Below are 19,302 nucleotides of genomic sequence, written 5' to 3'. Positions count from 1 at the left end.
TTGAAATTAAATGTTTGGCTACTGTTCTTTTTGGCATAATTATGAAGTCTCTAGAACTTGTAGTCTTATTATCAACATTTCTTCACAGTTGGCAAATGATATCACATTTTCCAAACCTAATGAATCACGTTGCATCAATCACTTGTTCTTGCCCAATACCTAGAAAAAGAAAATCAAACAGTTTGATTACAATAACAAAACATAAATATTTTCAAATTTAAGGCAGTGAGGAAATGTTTTGAAGTTCCTCGGACTGCACACGAACAATACAGATCAAGTATGCTCCAAAATATGACCAGAATAAAAAACTTAACCACAAGCGAGAGCCTTACTTAAAATTAAACATTATTTTAATCTATACTTCATCCCAAGGTGGGATTTACAGAGTACATTGCTCTAAATATCACATTACAATCCTATGCGCCAAGGATGCATTCTTTGAACAAATATGGGTAACAAAAGCAATGTGATGTTACAATAGAAATACAAATTTGTAACAATAAAGGACCCAACCGTGCAATCTTATACCACCATTTAGTTCAGCTGAGTAAGAGGCGAACGTGGAATAAGAGATGGTTTCAACTCCTTTACATCAGAAGATTCATACGGGTTGTTTTCCCGGAATTCCTCAAGCAGGGATTCCATTGGCAAGGATCGAAGAGAATCTATTGTCACCTTTGTCGGAACATCAGCTTCACATCTTATTGGTGTTGAACCGGTAGATTCATAATCCTGCAAGAAATCAGAATAAGCAACAACCCTCACACATTGTATCAAATGTTAAATAATGTTGACAATGACTTTTGTAACTTCGGAAAACAAAAATAGAAACCGAGTTGCATACCCTGAATTGCTGTTGAAAAGTTTCGCTTGCTCTGTGCTCAATCGAAGCAGCTTGGCCATCGTGATCCTCTCGTAGCGTCTCGAGTGTATTTGCATGAGTTCTCACCACATTTAATACGCCAGATATGGACTCCCGTTCTTGTGCTGAAGTGGCTGCAAAAAATTTAATCCAAGAAAAAAATGATAAATACATACACAAACACATTTTGATAGAAAAAGGTGAGATATTGGTGACGCATGCCCTGTTTTAACTAAGGTATTTGGATTCACTTAAAGAAGAAAAAAAAATCACTATCAAACAACCCAGAGTCTCAGTCAGACGTAAATTTGCTGGATGTTGCTGATCAAAGAACCATGATCCAACTCATAACTCACCATCAAACTGCTCAATAAGCTCCTCACTATTCTTTGCCACATCTTCTTCTGCTGCAATTCGTGCAGAATTGACCTCAACGACATGTTGCGCATTGCCATCAGTAGCATTCCTGAACCAAACAAATCGGTAACACTCTATCAAATCGCATGGATTATTCATGAGGCATCAAAGCATTAAAATGGGCCAAAAAAAACAGAGGCAATAACGACATTAGGGCAACATTCCCTCCTCCCGCCTCAAATTTTAAATTAAAAAGATCGGCTCATTATTTGAAGCATTGGCTCCGCCATGCCACACACGGTTAATGTCCAAAATATAAAATATGGTTACAGTGTATATGACTTGCATGACAAAATTCTAAAAACAATGAAAAATCATATAAAGTCACTATAGAAACAAATTTCCAAAGTTTTATAGTTTTTCTATAATAATGGTTCTAATAATAAAATTTTAAGAAACATATCTCTTAATAGTTAGTTAAAATAACTAGCTAAGTCTTACGAAAACAAGAATCACAAAAAAATTTGTGTCGAAGAGGTATCTCAACTTGACAATTTAATTCTTCAATTGTAATACGGTAAAGAATTGTGTGACACGAAGGCGTATAAAACACAGTGATACGTTATTCTACAGAGGTACTAGTGCTTAGGACTTATTACAATCAGTTGCCACGCACCTGACAATTGATTCTGTTGCGGAAATATGTTTTGTCCCCATCTCATTCACAGCCTCATACGTCCTCTTTGTATGATCAAAAGCCGACTTAGCAGTCTTAAAACTGGGGATGTAAAAAAGAGTGTTAGATTGTAAGTGAGTGTATCCGGATAAAGAAAATTTGGGGAAAGAACACTTACTTCTGCTGCATGAGCACCTCCATACGGCAATGCCTAGCAGCAGAAAAATCAGAAGTGTCTTTCGCATCTTTTTCTGCTTGCACGCAAAAGGCCTGCCATTTCCTTTTAGCATTGGTAACAATATCTCCCATTGAAGACAAATGTCCATCCAAGAAGGACTTGTTCTTCATTCCGCTTTCCCTAAGATCAACAAGCTTTGAGTCTACCTGCAAGCCGAACATAATTTAATTTCTATGAACAACAAACTAAATTGACAGGAACAGAAAATTTTCCAACCCTTTCCCCACAACCACCACGCAGAAAAAAATGAACAATCCAAAACTTACCAGATCCATTTGTCGCCGAATGTGATCAGAAACTAGACTAGTCATATTAGCAATAAGTTTCTCTGTATCCGATATTGATTGCTCCTGTACAGAATAGAATAAGATGTCAACAACCATAACCATCTTTCAAAATATACTTGTTGGTGCAAATTTACAACCTCATAAGCTTTTTTAAACTCGTCAATGCTCTTCATTTGCACTTGGTCAGCCTGGGATGCGTAGTCTTCGAGCTTTTTTGATTCTTCAAAAAGCTTATCAACAAATTCTTGAGAGCGCTCGGAGATATCCTTTATTTGTTCAAGGCTGAGTTTGAATTTCTTTGATTTATAATACACAATAATATAACAGTCAGATGAAGATAAAAATACATCAGTCTGAACACGCAGAAAAAAAATAAATAATAACGGTTCTATACAGAACAGAAAAAAGAAAGCATAACACTTGGAAGCACATACATTGCGTAACTCGCTGGCAAAAAGTGCCAATTCACCCTGCTGAGTTGAAAGGGAACCATGAAGATCATCAAATATTGAACCAGCTTCTGTAGCCTCGGATGCAAGAAACTAATTCACCATGAATTATAGTTCTATATTAGTACTATTATTGAAAAGCTTAGAAAAGAGTGCACACCACTAGATAAAAATTGAAACAAGTAAAACATACTTTTTCAATTGAATCACCATTGGAGGATATAGCAGACGTAAGCTCCTCAAAGGCAGCATCAGAGCTCGCTTTATGCAAGCGCACGACATTTTGTACTGCCTCGATATGAGATATATACAAGGCCCTCAGAGATGTCACTTTCGTTTTAAAATCAGCAACGGCCTACAGTAAACAAAGAGGAATTAGAGGATTTAGAAATAAAATATAACAAAGACACGTACAAATACGAGGAAAACAAGGATTTCAATGAAGTGGGTAAGACCATGAAAGAAAGACGCATACAACAACAGCAATATTAGATTCTTTATGTACACACCTTATCATGAACGTCCAAAAATGAATGACAGAGCTTCTTCACACCTTCCAGATGTTCATTCTGTTCAGACAATGACGTTGCAACAGTGCTGCAAAGAGAACCAACTTGCTGTGCGAGCTCCGCCTGGTAATTAGTTACTACAGCTCTGTTATCAGAGTTCAACTTATCTTCTCTGCCTACAAATTAAGAAACAAATAAACAAGTTAATAGATGCAACTTCAATTCTTAGTCAACAAAAACAGAGCAAAGAATAAGTCATACCAATTTTCAAAAATAATGAAGCATTATCCTGAAGAGATTTTTCCAAATCAGCACGTAAAGCACATGCTTGATGAGCCAGTGCATTTTCTGTCACACATAATTAACATAATCTCAAAGGACCATTAAACAAGAAACAGCGACAGAACATGATCATGTGTTTGGCATACCTGCTTTCCTCTGCTCAGAAATTATGAAGTCTTTCTCTTTCAAGGTATACTGACATTTTTTTAATTCTTCCTCTCTGTTGGCAAGCAACTTGCTAGTCTTGTTCAAGTTTTTCTGTGTGGTTTATCATAATTTGCTTATAAGCAAGGATATATATTCTCATAAAAATAATGAACATAAAATTTGTTAACTCACCTCAGTATTATCGAGTTTGTTGCTCAAATCGGAACACTGTTGAATTTGGTCGACTAATTTGTTTTGCAAATCATCAAGTTGCTGGTTGAAACATAGAAAACAAATCAGGCATAACAGGAAGGAACAAGCAGGCAGGCACGCCCTATCTTCTATGCATAATAGTTTGTTTAATAAAACAAACCTTTTGTTGCGTTTCTATTGTGAGCCCCATCTGTTCAATTTGATCTGACATAGCCTGAAGAAGAAAAGAATGAACCAATGAAAGGCCTCAGAATTTATTTTAACAACTATATCATAAAAATGAACTTCACCAACTTATATCTACCCCTGAACAATATTAAAATCCATGCTAGAAAAAACGTCCAAGGAACTAAAATAAAATGATCTTTACGATCTGGGCACTGAAAGTTACATGGAACAATAGTAGTGCTCTTAATGAATTTTTAATATTAATAAAAGATAACAGACTAATAGAAAGAAAGAGGAAAATAACCTTCTTTTCACTCTCCTCCTGATAATATCTTTCCTTTGGAATATAGACACCATTTTTCTCACGTGTAGCATAAACCTCTGATGAAAGTCACCAATTAAACGATTAATATCATCAATAAGACAATATACCAAGAAACCTGAAGAACCCAAGAGATACTTCAGCAACGACTAATGAACCACACATTTCACCTGCTTTAAGACGTTCAATTTCACCATAAAGGTCTTTGATAAGTGTTGATTTCATCATTTTTTGGTTAACCTAAAAATATCATAAAAGAAGAATTAGGTTAAGGAAACAATGGTTAAGACATGGCAATTACTTATATCATCATAGCAAAAAGAAACATCCCATATAGTGCACATATTGTAAAAAATAAAAACAGCTAAACTAGAGCTAAATAGATTAAAACAGATCTATTCTTAAAACGAAAATGTCCCTAAAAGCACTCATTCAGTCCTTAAACAAAATGAACAAATCGTGCTCTAAATTTTGATAAGCAACTAGTAATTGTATTAAATCCTGGTATGGATCAAAAAGAACATTCATATCAGTCACCCTGCTTGAGAAGACAATTTTATCTTACACTAACTCACTAAGTCAATAATTCTAAAAAACAAATACAGTCAAATACTTTAAATATCTTTGTAGAAGTACTATGCTTGTAGCGTATTTACATGAAATGTTTCAAAGACATTATCACTACTAAAGATGCACGGTATCATACAGATTTTTAAACACCATGCCAATCACCAACAAACCTCAGGCTTATTTTTTATGTGCTTTGCCCTGTGTGCATAATCCAGCGTGCTCAAAGTTTCCTCTAAGCAATGAACTGCAGGAGACACTGTTGCTATGATGCATGTCTTGGTTCTTCCCCCAAGTGAATCACGCAGTAAGCGGGTCAACTTACTATCCCTATATGCCAACATTTCCATGTGAGCACGTAGAGAAAAGGATAATGCTAGAGACTCAATAGAATGAAGCAGTGTCAAAGGCTCAATTATAAAAAAACCTGTAAGGGATGTGACCAAGGTGCTCCACCAATGCATTGATTACTCGTCCTAAAGTAAGCAAACTTTTGTTAATTTCCCCAGCTTCCCTTGCCCGACCCTAACAATTATCAAACACAAATATAAACTTAATAGTTCAAAATTATAAGAAAGCCAGAGCGTACGCTGAACAAAGGGTATGTTCATGATCTATTACCTCCCTGGCACCAGAACGAGATATATTCTCTGACCCAGCTAGATCAACTAAATTAAGTTTACCACATTTAATTAGTTCTTCTCCTTCCGGGGTTGCTTCCTTTATGTGGATTGTAATTGAAAACAAAGAATGTGACCGACTGAAGACAAAGAAAGTGTTGGTAAGAGATATGAAAAATGATTCCACCAACAGTGAATTAAGGAAATAGAAAATAACATTCACCTTGACTGCTTGTTCAACAAAGTTTCAGCGGTCCGTCGTTTAGCAGACCCTCTCTCCAGAAGAGTAAAAATCTCACTAGCACTTGTCACAATCTCTTCCTCCAATCCCCTTACAAGAACTCCACCTTTACCATCCTCCATGAGAGGCAGCTGTTTTTTCTGCTTCTCCTCCAAAGAAACCTTAGAAATCTCCTCCGGGGCAAGCAAATCAGTGATCTCTTCATTATACAGTTCCAAAAAGGTGACCTTCACACTATACTCCGCATTCTGGCTCTCAAGTGTGTCAAAAATCTGCTTGACAGCCCTGGGAATGACTCCAGCTTCCGGAGGCAACTCTCCATTGGGACCACTCTGTTTTAGAATAGTCAAAGCAAATTACTAACATTACTCATTAACATGCGTGCACATAAAATCAACACACCTCATAACATCAGAGCATACCTTGGCCCTTTTGCATTCCCCTTCCATAGTGTATGTTTTCCCCGTACCAGTTTGACCATACGCAAAAATAGTACAATTAAACCCCTCAAGAACTTCATTAACTATCGGAATAACAGCTTGGTCATAAAGATCCTTTTGCCTAGCAGAAGGACCAAAAACCTACACAAAGCAAAGTGAACATATTTCAGATTTGCAATCCCCCTAAAACCTACTTCACGTCTTACTATTTACTTTTCAAAGTGAGATAATCAAACAAATAGAAAAGAGTGAGCAATACCTTATCAAAGGTGAAAACCCTATCGATGTGCTTGCCGGCGATACTCTGAGATACGGCGACTTCTCGATTATAATCATTGCAAGTCACAACTTGCGGTGCGTTGCTCCGTAACTCTTCGTCACTGAACGGCCTGCGATAAATCAAATTGAGGGGTTAGAGTTGCAGAACGCGAAAATAACGACGGGAAATGGAAACGTAAACGGCGTACCTGCAACGGAGGAGGACCTGGACGTTGACGCCCTTCTCTTTCTCGTGGCGCACAGACATTTTCAGTCGCAGATCCGCTTCTGAAAGTTCCTTCTTCGCTTTCTTTCTGTGTGTGTGTGAAAGGTGTGAGAGCGGGGATGAAGGGTGGTGAGTTTGAGATTTGAATTTTTGAAATCCGCTCTTCTCATTACCCCTTCCATATATATCTACGGCTCAGAGTTGGGGGTCCTGATCTAACGGTGTTCTCATCTGGCCGATTTTTACTGTTTTGCCCCTGTCTTTTTCGTTTCTATATTATCGTTGGCATGTTAGATTATTCGAATCAATTGGACTAACCTAACAATCAGTCCAAAATGTTCTTTACTTTTTACACCTCTGCAATTTCTTTATGTACTTCTTTGTAGTAAAATACTGATATTAATCATTTAAAACTTTAATAATGTCAAAAATAATATATTATGTGTATATATATAAAAAAAAAAAAACTTTCAGATTACTCTGTTTGAAAATTTTTAAGAAATATTGATTCTGGAATAAAAATTTGGAAATGCATTCCAAATTTCATGTTGTCATATTAATTTTAAATTAATCTTAATTAATAATTTTAAATACAAAATAAATTTCCTGAAATAAGTTAATATTTATTCCAAAAAACTTTCATTATATTTTCCATAAAAAAAAAAGATAGAAGGTTACGAAAAGAGCAATGAGAACGTTACATGGCTCTACAAAAATAGAAGGTTATGAATTTTTTAGATATTAAAAAATAATGAATTATTTTATTTAATTTTGTATTTATTATTATTAAATAATTTAATACGATTAAAATTATTTTTTAATTAAAATGTTTATTTTAGGTTGAAAAAGTTAAATCTCAATTTTATTTAAAATGTTTTTGAAAAAGATAAATTAAACACGAAAATATTTATTTTTCTACTCCCATAAAACTAAGACTTTACCAAACATGTGCTCGAGACCGTCCATTTCTCATATTTATTAGTTATATTTTAGCCTAAACGATTACTTGTTTAATGATCATTCATCAAATTTTTAGTACTAAATAACTATAATGCGTTAATTGCTTAATGGTGGAAGTATATGCATAAGGCTAGCTTGAAAAGAACAGTTATATTTTTGAATAAAAATTACTATGAAAAAATCTATATAATCTTAAATTCAGTAAACCTAAAAAAGTAAAATCATTATTTGACTTACATTAAAATGAAATTCAGTATCATGTGGTAGGACAATTGAGTTCTACATTAGCTTTTTATTTTTTATGTTCATTAAGATTTTTTCAATCTTTCATAGTCAAATTTATAGCATCAAGGTATAATGTTTTATTCCTTATTTATTATTATTGGTATTATATATATGTATATTTATAGTTGCTGAAGTTGGTTTCCTTTTCATGTTTCTCAAGAGCGATATATACTTAATTATAATGAGTTTCACATATTATGTGAGAATGCATTTAAATTTGACAAAAAGGTTGAATATATATTTATTAAATTTAATATCTTGTAACACGAGTCAATTTAAAACAATCCACTAAAATTAATTACCACTTAAATAATTTGAGTAATAATAATTTTTTAAATGAAACTGGTAAATCAGTCTCAACTTAAGCTAGTTTTTTATGTAGTTATTTATTATCCAAATAATGGTTAGAAAATCGTAGATTGCACCAAAATTTCATAGTTAGGTAAGCAATACTTGTCAAATAAAATCTCATACCAAAAGTGATATAGTTGAGAAAACAAATTTTCTCCACAATGCAAGTAAAAATGGTTAGGGATTACACAATAAATTAAAATATAAACATCGAAAAGATATTAAAGTAAAAACTCACTTCAAATTTAATCAAATACACAGTAATAGAGATGTTAACGGGACGGGTAAAGTACAGGTAGTAACTTCTCCGTACTTTGCTCAATGTAAACCCTTGTTTCCATCAACAACTGTAGCTGAGGTGTGCCTACTGACATGAAACTCATTTCAATTTCAAACCTTATTAACGGCAGTCTTATCTTCGTTTTTTAGCATTCAAAACGTTTTAGATGTGCTATAACAGCAACTTCATCTAGATTTATTCCAGCTACTGCATGATTATCCTCTTTATTAATACTACTTTGTATAGGATTGGCATGAACTTGACTTGACACTTGTAATACCTCCTAACAAACTGAGCACAGTCTTCATCCATGGCCGTTGTATAAATATTTGTCCTGTATCCATACCCATATCTGTCGGGTATCCATTATGTGGATACCCTCATCATTTTTTAATATCTACGGGTACCTGCGAGTATTTACAAAAAAAAAATAAAAAAATATTTAACAACATATTTTAATCGTAAATTCAAATAAAATACAATACATAACATTCATAAATTTTAAACAAAGTCCAAATAACTCATTTAAATAGTTTTGAATGACAATTTACAAAAAAATGAATTTATTTTAAAACTAACTGATAAAAAAATAACTCATTCAAAATTAATATGTTAATATTTTCATCATCTTTTTTTATTTTTTTTAATTTAAATTAGAGTATAGAGGGTACAGGTATCTATGGATACGGTATTATGATACTCGTACTCGCCTCATTAATATGCGGATATTAAACATACCCGTATCCGTTATCCACGAATATCCATTTACAATATCAATTTTCTCGTTGTGAATTTTATCCGCAAATACCCACGGGTACAAATTTTTTTGACATCCCAACATAATAAGATCTATTTGAGAAAGAGATAAGACATATCTCCTAACTTGAGAAAAAAATTAAGGAAGAGAGTTAAATCAATGCTATAAAAAAATATTAGAACGATTAAAAAAACCGAAAAAAGAAAAGTATTTTGTGTAATAATGAACATTTGTAATTTTTAGAAAAAACAAATTTAACTGAAGAAATTAAATATATTTATTTTGTAGAAATTAAATAATATTTGAAAAAGTTAAATATGTTGTGGTTAGCCCCTGTAAATTATTTTCTTATTAAGGTACTGTTATAAACTAAATTTACTTTTAACTAGCAACAAGATATTTTTGAAAGCACTTTGTAAGGATGGCAAAACGCGTTGGTCCATCCCTCATCTCATGTTAAAAAAAATGGATTGGGTCGAAGATTTCAACCTCTCAGTCATTCTAGCCCGTTCCGTTCAGTCCGTCAACTTAACGGACTAAAGTACAGGTCAGTCTGTCTTGGTTCGTTGGTCTGTTTTAAGAAAATAAAATAAAATAAAAATAATTAAAAAGATTAATTTTTTATATTATATATTTTTAATGTATAAATATACAATAGTATTGTAATTTAAATCATTTATCCCTACAAATTAAGTTTGAATTATTGGCTATAATTGAATAATTTAATATGTAAATTTAATAATTATTTTAACTTATCTAATTAAAAACATTAACTAATCAATTAAAAGTTTAAAAAATATTTTATTTGGTTAAATATGACTTTAATAATAATAATTTATATGTATATATAAACAAAATTAAAAAATTAAAAATTTTGAAAACAAATTAAAAAAAAAATGGATGGGTCAACTCGGCTCGTTAGCCCGTCCTATACGGGATGAGTTGTGATTATTGATCCGTTTCTATTTGATGGGTCAGTCAGATCCGACCCATTTTTTATGAGTCACATATGAACTGAGCCAAAACACACTAGACTAACTCGTTTTGTCACCCCTAATCTATTGAACAAATTTCACATACTAATAACATTAATATCAGATTAGTTTCAATAAGTTAATTACAAGCTCTTTCATACCAGCCATGGAATTTTTGTTACTTTATTGTTTAACCCGAAGACTTTTGCATATGTACTTTATTTTCTAAGAAGGTGCGTGACTTCTTCTGCGAGGATGCTTCGCATGTTTACTTCTTCTCAATCAGTTATTGTTTATTTAAAGTACTCATTATAATTTATTATTCACCTTGTCGATAGAAAAAATAGTGCTATATTGATTCTTAAAATATCTAAGAGAATTTATGATGTATTCATTAATTATTATTTGTATATTATATATTTAGACAAATATGGGTTTTGCGATCTTCCCTATCCCTATTAATATATATCAAGGTTCGGCAAAATATTTACCAACAATATATTTGATAAAACATGCCAATGATGAAGCATTACTATTATCAGCTGTAACTGATAAAACGGTTTTTTTTTTCTTTAAGAGAACATAAGGCTGTCCCTGATAAATGATAACAGCTTCTTCAGATCTTCTGACTAACGATCTGGTAATGCATTAAAATTTTAAAGAGTGTTGTTGTTGCAAGATCACGTGAAGATGCAAACCAAAGTAAAAAAGTAGATCGAACCGTGTCAATTGATTCTCTATTGAATCTTCAAAATTTTACATCTGGTGTAGATTCTACGGGATCTGTTGAATCTCCCAAGAGTTATAAAATGAAGATAGCAATACAATACAACGCAATTTTCAACCTCAACTCCCACCAGAAATGGATGATTTACTTATCTGTCTATTCAACTATTTCAATCTCCAAGTTCAAAACAGTTTCTGACCAAATTAAATTATAGCCATCAAACACAAAAATCCTTGCCTGATTATACTTTTCTGAGAGATCAAATCGTGCATGATACGCAAATTAATCAAGAAAATCTTAACAGAAGGCAAAAGATAAACCAATATCGAAAGTTCACTGAATCATTATATTACAGGTCAGATCTATTCTATCTGAAAATGTTGCAACAACAACATCATCCAAAGTTAAAAGTTAAAGCTATATCTATTCGGTATTACACGCACTCTCACATGCAAACCTCGTCTTATAAATCGATTTTGTATGATTGAATTAGACTTCTCGAAAAAAATGAGAGACTTTGTGTTTTCTGCGGTTCAAACAAACTCTGCAAAAAACTTTCCCAGGTCAAACGTGCCATTGTTGCATTCTATAGCATTCAGCACCTCCTCAAACGTTGAAACACTGCATGGAACAACTAGGCCATTCCTCTGCGAAAACCCAAACTCATTGTAAGCCTTCTCCAGCAGCATCTTGAACAAGGGGTGAGAAAGGTAGCGAGTTGGAACCACGTATCTTTGACGCTCTTCTCCAACATAAAGAGCAAAAAACCCTGTTGGGGGTGAGTTAGTCACACATTTTTCTTCATAGTTCTTGAGCAAACCCTCATGATGAGCAGGGTCAAATCCACCTACACCCTTCACCTTTTTTGCCAGTTTCTTGAAAGATACCATCTTTTTCCCCAACATGTTGTTTAAGGAAGATGAAGGGTAGGTCAGACACAGGAACAAGAACTATGAAGAGGAACTAGCTATTGAGCAAAGTGAAGGGATGATTTATTTATATGGGTAATTAGAGAGACAGAGAGAGAGATTTTTTTAAAAATGAAACTAATGAGTAGTTTCATACTTTGAACAGAGGACAGTCCAATATTTTGAATGTGGAAAAGTAATTTTTTTTTATTTATTTATTTCAACTTTCAGTTATGTTGAAGTACCGGTACTTCATAACCCTAATCATTGGAAAAAAAAAAAAAGGGTGATAGTTAATAAATACTATAATACGCTAATAGTCCAATTTTTTCACTTAATTAAATAAACGCAGAAACCACCAAGAATAACATCCTTGATGTACGGCACAGTAAACACATTAATTAGCATAAAATAGTTGGATTAGTTTCAATTCACGTTTGTTAGTTGGCCATTGAAAGGTACCAAACAATAGGTTATAAAAAACTGATATTCATGACATTTATAAAATACAAAATTTTTAAAAAAAAATAGAAGATTATAACAATACTGCAGGCGCATTAATCAGTGGTCCATTTCGCAACAATTATTTCTTTTTTAAATTACAGATGGCTTATATAAGTTACAATTATTTAATTTAGATTCTTATGTTATGGCTTAGATCGATGATCACCTCTATATTTTGCATTTTATATTTTTATCAATACGTGCAGGCTACACCCAGGATCGCCCTTCACGTTTAATCTCAATTCAAATAAAGATAAGTGACCATTCAACCAACATGATATAGTTTAACTTATTATAATGTTCAATAATGGATCGAACTTATGAGTGTTTAGTTCTAGAACTTCATAAACCCAATTCAATGTTGGGGAAATAGATAAGTATATGATTTTTGTCATAATCGGAAATAGATGGAATAGGTTAATAAATATGAAGCTATTTTCATCACAGTGTACGGAAGTTTGGAAAAAATAAGGGGACACGACAATTTTAATGGAGAAAAAATGAGAACAGTGTTGGAGACGGCTTGAACGAGTCAATAGTAATATATTATTGTAGAATAGATGGGTTGACTGAGGAAGTGAAAGGGCTTAACGCAGAGACAAGTGTGTGGAAGACAACACATGAATTTGTCTCAGGCAATGTCACGAATTTGTGTTGACAACGATCGATGGTGTTGTACTTCATTCTTGATAATTGGTACTGCATTCTCTCTGTCTGGCGTTAAAAGAAGGAGACTCAAGTCTTCGGGTGTTATACAGCATGAATTTTCCTATTCTTTGATCTTTCTTAAATGGTCGTTTCTAACCGATGCATTTGCAACTTTCGTCTATTTTGAAGCATGAAGTTTTAACTAATGCGTTCGTAAGATGTTATCTATTTTACAGTATGATGTTCTGTCACGGTTTAATTTTTAAAATGCATATCAAAAGATGGAAGAAAAAATATATTTAAATTGCACTTAACATCGATTTATACGTGATGTGAGACTTATTAGATGTACTAAAACAGTCTTGAAAGATAAAAAAATATATATTTAAATCGCTTTACACCTCGACTTCTTATCGACATGAAAATATTAGATACGGTATGAACATATTTTAAACTAAAATGAAATTTTGTTATTTAAAATTTTTTAATTGTAATTAGTGTCGATCTAATGAATCGGATTATGTCTCACTGGTTACCTACTGAAGTGTGTTAATGCAATGACGACATGAGAACAAAGAAAACATGTTTAATCGTCGGATTCAACGATTTTGTGTAGTTGGATGCTTGTCTTGAATTGATATAACGTAACCCAATGCTTATTAAATCAAATATGGTTGGAGATCATGGTTCAATGTTTTTATTTGAAAATAGGATCTTTATCTTATGTGCTTGTTTATATAGTATAGTATAACATAGTGTATGTATGGCACATCTCGATGTTCTCGCTCAATATCTTTGCTTAATGGAACCCGTCGTCTTTATTTAATTAATCTTTTCAATATTAAAATGTAGTGATTTGTCGATAAATATTTGTTCGTGACAGGAGGATAAATTAAAATATTCAATGTGCGAGGCAAAATGATATTCATAATAAGTTCAAATAGAGGGTTTTATAAGTTTAAAGAAATTTTAATTAATTCATGTTTTTTAGTTTAATACTTTTTAAATATTTTATCTGAATAACGTAATTCGAGTTTATTCAACTTTTTATCTTTTAAACGAAATATTTCAATTAAAATTTTGATAAAAAAATATTTTGATATTAAATAATATTTTATAATTAAAAAATATTAATTTAGTGTTTTTTCCTTTTTGATAACTGTGTTTTCGATTAAAGTTCACAATTTTTTTAATTAAAGTTGACTGGAAATTTTTCAATTAATGTTGATAAGAGTTTTTTTTTTATTGATTGACACGAGTTGATAAGAGTTTTTATAAATTTATATGAGTTGATATTATCTTTTATCTTATATTAATCGTAATTATTTTAATTAACATGACTGGAGTCATTTTATTTAATTCATATTAATCAAAATTCATTATTAAATTTTCACAAATTTGTTAAACAGTGTACTTTGACAAAAAACATTTCAATTTTTTTTTTATAAAACTTAAATATCTTATTAAAGTTAATTACTTCAGCATATTATCAAGTTGTGTTGTGTAGTCTTTAAGAAACAAAGCTAATTTCAAACACGGCTAAATCAAGTTAAACATGTTTAATGCATAAAATTTAGTTGAATATACTTGAGGCATGAAATTTAGCTATATAAGTGCTGTGAGCACACAGTGGAGTTAGAAATGGTTAAAACGTGAAGTTGGGTTAAAAATATTGAGTTACAATGCCAAGTCAAAAATTATTTAGATTTGAAGTTAAATACACAGACATATATGCTACATAGTTATGTCGAAGAAACTTTAGCTATGGAATCAAGTTAGAGATGCTCAAGACTTGAAGTTGAACTAAAGATAGTTCAAGTTTGAACTCGAGATAAACACAAATGTGTGAATTTAAACAATGGATGATCAATTTGTTAGATTGAGTGAGAGATATTTAAATTGTGAAATTGAGTTAGATGTTTTATAGATATTAGGTCAAGTCAAACATGGGTAAGGTGTAAATCAAGACGAAATTGCTCGAAGTGTGATATTGAGTTAGAGATGTTCAATAGTCAACAAATAAATCTAAAAAATTTAAGGATATGCAAGTTTGACAAGTTTTAAGACACAGTGGTTTTGGTAAGACGATGTACCATTTTTTTCATTTTTAAATAAATCAAGGCAAAATAAATTTTACTTGAAAATTAACTAAATCACATTTTTCCTATTATAACTATGATTAATTTATAAATGTGAATATGAAATCTTATCAACATTTTATTGTGTATAAAAGTATATAAATTGTTACTGGTCCATACACGAGGATGTGGCAATGCACACATAAGAGTGAGCATGAAAAATGTTTGTCTACATTTTTGTGACATTGATATATGAATTATATCAAAAGTTTGTCCATGAAGGTGCAATTGCACTCACACAAGCCTCAAAGATACACTAATATAAATAGTATATTTGATAATATAAAAATTACATACAAAGCATGTTAAAATGTCGTGATTTTCCCATAAGTGTATGAGATTGAATAATATAAAAATTATATCAAAGACTAATACATACGTTGTTTTGGACATGTGTATTTGGGGGTGTGGGGGAGGGGGTATGTTAATATAAAATAGTCCATTAAATGTTTGTCCACAAATATGTAATTTCCCTCCTATTGAGATCATGTATAATTATTTTGAGAATTAAATATGTTTAGTCCATGAATTTTAATGCGAAATTGAAGTTTGTTATTATTAAAAACGTTGATAATTTTTGTTCAAAAACTTAGAAAATGAGTATACATAATTATTTTAACCTAACTATATTAAATTATTTTAACGTGTCAAACATGTTTCATGTTAGATTTAAATTTTTTATATTGTTTGACACTTTTCTCACTTTAATATCATTTGGGAGACACATTTGATATGTAAAAAAGATTAAGGTAATTGAATTTGAAAAATTATATTCATTTATTTTTGAAAGTCTATGACCAAAATATCTAAAAGTTTCATATCAAAATTAATTACAATTTCGTATTTAAGTTCATAAACTAAAAAACACTTATCACTAGTGCGGTTTGAGAATTTTAAATCGTGTTACATACTTTAGTTATCGTGGAATCAAAACATATAACAACCATGTGATATTTTTTCAATTTTTGATTACTTTTATGTCTCAATTCATTTTGAAAATATATACAACTTTCAAATGTGGGAACAAACCAAAACAAAAAAAAAAATATTTAAAAAAAGACCCACTTTGGTTTCGGTTGTTGTCTCAAGTGAAGCATACAAACCACACTTGACATTGGTTTGTGTGAAAACCAAAGCCAAATACCCCATCTAAATTTAAATTAATTATTAATTTTAATGGTATATGGTCTCGATTTATTCAATAACTGAAGTCAAATGTCCTCCATATAATCTTGATTCAACAACTAATCAAAGTAAAAAACCATCATAATTTAAAATAATTACGTAATTTTAAAGACTCATGACCTCAATTTTATTGTGAATCCAAACATAATATTGATTTTTGACTTCGGTTGACAACCAAAACAAAAACTTCACCACCTTTTACCTCCCCTAAATATGCTTTATGTATGAAATCGAAACCAAATGTAAAAAAAGTGCGACCAAAACTATGCAGCACCGGTGTATATTTACTACTTTAGTTCACTATATAAATATAAAAAAATTTCCTACATTAAATTACTTTACTTTATTTTTCTCTACTCTACTAACGTAAGGTACATATTAATTATAAAATATATCATATTGTTCGATTATATACTTAATTTTTATTTAACTAAAATATCATCTAATACATTTATAAACTAAACTATCGTACACAACACGGGTTTATGACTAAGTTAATTAAATATATTTTTTCGCGTCAAATTATGTAATTATTTATTTATAGTCAAACTATGTTATTATTAGAAGATCTCCCAATGTTATTTGAAAATAAAATTTAGTGCATTTATTTTAAATTTTTATGAAAATTAAATATATTTTGACAATTGACTGAAAATATTTTACATTTTGCATAACTTAACTCTAAAAATAGAATTTCCTATTAAAGAAAATATTAAACAAACGGGCCTTAAGCATTGAAATGGGCTTCCCCTTATTTTGGTCCGTGATTTCTCGCATCAGAGATCCATGGGCCTAGGAGCAATTAACATTAATTTTTCGTGCTCGGCTTCAAAGTACAAAGAAGAGGGAACATTGCCACCGAAGTTAGGTTTTGGTTTTGGCACTGTCGTGAAGTGAACCAAATTTTCTTTGCTACTGTCATTTTTCATCTCATCACCATGAGCAGATCAGGGCAACCACCGGATTTGAAGAAGTAAGTGCTTTTACCATTCTTTACTTCAATTTTATTTACTTTCTTCGTTTTAATTTTCTCAATTTTCGCTACACTCGCTTCGAATTGATCTGCAATTGTCTTTTGTTTGGGGGATGCGCAGGTACATGGACAAGAAGCTCCAGAGTAAGTGTGATTCTCTATTGTTGCTTCTCTCATTCTGTATCTTAACCTTTTCGTGTTTTGTTTTCTAAATCGGACCATATGTTTTTTTTCGAGGTGGAGTGTCGGTCTTGTATTTTAGGGTTCAGGGTTTATCGTTAAACTCCAAATTTCACTATCTTTGTATTTTCGCGTTGAGTTTAGCGTAGGTTAAGCGGTTTTGTTCTATTTTATGAAATAACTGCGGGGAAGGAAATATGCTCTAGTCTTGTTGTAGTTTCAGCTGTTTTTTTTTCTTCACTTTAGAATTTACGTTGTCAATGTCTGATATTTCAAGTTTTGTATCGTTTCTTTGACAATGATTGTTTTTTCATTATGTATGAGAGCTGCGGACATTTTAGCTTACAGAGAAAGTCGCGACAAGTGTTTGTGCTAGTCACAGAGTGTCATTACACTTTTATAACTGGGTTTGTGGAAACGTCCTTATTAGTTACTTTGTCACATGTTCGTAAATCTGTACTCATCAGGGAATGCGTATACTTGTTTTTGTCTATTTTGTTTTTTCGTTATGTATATCTAATGTCTATAGCATGTATATTTATTGTTATTATTTTCATTTTTACTGATGTATGTCTAATTACTATGCACATATGTAATAAAATGAAAACCTAAACCTATTAGTTAAAGAGCCTTATATCTGGAAAGATGTATTGCAATTGGGTGATAAGTTATACTAATTGCTGGGTTCTTTCTTGCAGTCAAACTGAATGCTAATCGCATGATTGTTGGTACTCTCCGTGGCTTTGACCAGTTTATGAATTTAGTTGTTGACAACACCGTGGAAGTGAATGGCAATGAGAAAACTGACATAGGGATGGTGGTGAGTTCTTTTGCATCTTCTTTTAAACATCGCTGGTCAAGGTATTGTTGTTTTATAGATTATGATGTTGGATTTTAAATTGATAATTTTGTTCCCTTTCTGCAGGTAATTAGAGGAAACAGTGTGGTCACTGTTGAGGCGCTTGAACCCGTGAACAGAACCTGATCCCTGTTTATTGTAAACATTTATAAGTACATTTTCTGGTTTTAATAGTCGTGTATTTGAACAATGTAGCTGTTGAGAGTAGCTTGTAATTGGGGATCTTAAGAGGGTTATCTTGGTCACTAATTCAGGGTTTGTTTCTGGCTAAGTTGTGGGGGTGACCTATGATTTTGGCTGTGACTTGACTCTATTGAAATATTCGTATTTATCCCTCATAGCGAAGTATTCCTTGTCTTTTTATATTGTATTTAACACGGAAAGCTCTGAATCTCTTTCTGTATCTGCTAAGTCTAAATATGGGGTTGTTGTTTGAGCTATTTGAAGTTTCGGTATGGAGTTAGGAACCATATTTGTTGTTATACGTAATTTTAAGTTGATTTGTTTGAATGTTTGTAGCTGTGTGGTCATACATGTTTGAATGCTTCCAGTAGCCTTGTCATTTCATTCCTTCTTCATATTTTTTTGTTCTCTTCACAGCTTCTTTATCATAGTTATTATCTGTGTTATTTGAGTATTTTCTCTGCCATTGCTTCTTTATCTACTGTTAAACGTTTTATCTACCTCAACATTTGAATTCAAGATATGCTT

General features: G+C 31.8%; 3 protein-coding genes across 3 annotated transcripts; 1 reads left to right on the top strand and 2 right to left on the bottom strand.

The window, feature by feature from the left end:
• Positions 1-292: 292 nt before the first annotated feature.
• LOC114163297 (kinesin-like protein KIN-5C) lies at positions 293-7,013 on the bottom strand. The gene is made up of 23 exons (XM_028047564.1): positions 6,846-7,013; positions 6,638-6,767; positions 6,361-6,519; positions 5,921-6,270; positions 5,699-5,837; positions 5,505-5,602; positions 5,251-5,407; positions 4,681-4,750; positions 4,493-4,569; positions 4,181-4,234; positions 4,000-4,080; positions 3,807-3,918; positions 3,640-3,726; positions 3,379-3,554; positions 3,063-3,224; positions 2,855-2,962; positions 2,558-2,716; positions 2,400-2,483; positions 2,074-2,279; positions 1,896-1,997; positions 1,219-1,328; positions 845-996; positions 293-732 (listed from the first exon to the last, which is right to left on the bottom strand). The coding sequence occupies exons 1-23, from the start codon at positions 6,902-6,904 to the stop codon at positions 535-537; spliced, it is 3,030 nt and encodes a 1,009-aa protein (XP_027903365.1). The 5' UTR covers positions 6,905-7,013; the 3' UTR covers positions 293-534.
• Positions 7,014-11,496: 4,483 nt separating this feature from the next.
• On the bottom strand, positions 11,497-12,182 carry LOC114163628 (auxin-responsive protein SAUR15). The gene has a single exon (XM_028047932.1). It carries the CDS (start codon positions 12,099-12,101, stop codon positions 11,730-11,732), a length of 372 nt encoding a protein of 123 aa, XP_027903733.1. The 5' UTR covers positions 12,102-12,182; the 3' UTR covers positions 11,497-11,729.
• A 5,177-nt stretch (positions 12,183-17,359) lies between these two features.
• On the top strand, positions 17,360-19,031 carry LOC114173978 (probable small nuclear ribonucleoprotein G). Its single transcript, XM_028058694.1, has 4 exons — positions 17,360-17,552; positions 17,674-17,696; positions 18,431-18,552; positions 18,658-19,031. Exons 1-4 carry the CDS (start codon positions 17,518-17,520, stop codon positions 18,715-18,717), a joined length of 240 nt encoding a protein of 79 aa, XP_027914495.1. The 5' UTR covers positions 17,360-17,517; the 3' UTR covers positions 18,718-19,031.
• Positions 19,032-19,302: the final 271 nt, after the last annotated feature.

This window comes from Vigna unguiculata, chromosome 1 (assembly GCF_004118075.2).
Source record: "Vigna unguiculata cultivar IT97K-499-35 chromosome 1, ASM411807v1, whole genome shotgun sequence".
NCBI classification, from domain to species: Eukaryota; Viridiplantae; Streptophyta; class Magnoliopsida; order Fabales; family Fabaceae; genus Vigna; species Vigna unguiculata.
The sequence above is the reverse complement of the archived record's forward strand: the minus strand, read 5'-3'. Positions and strand labels throughout refer to the sequence as shown.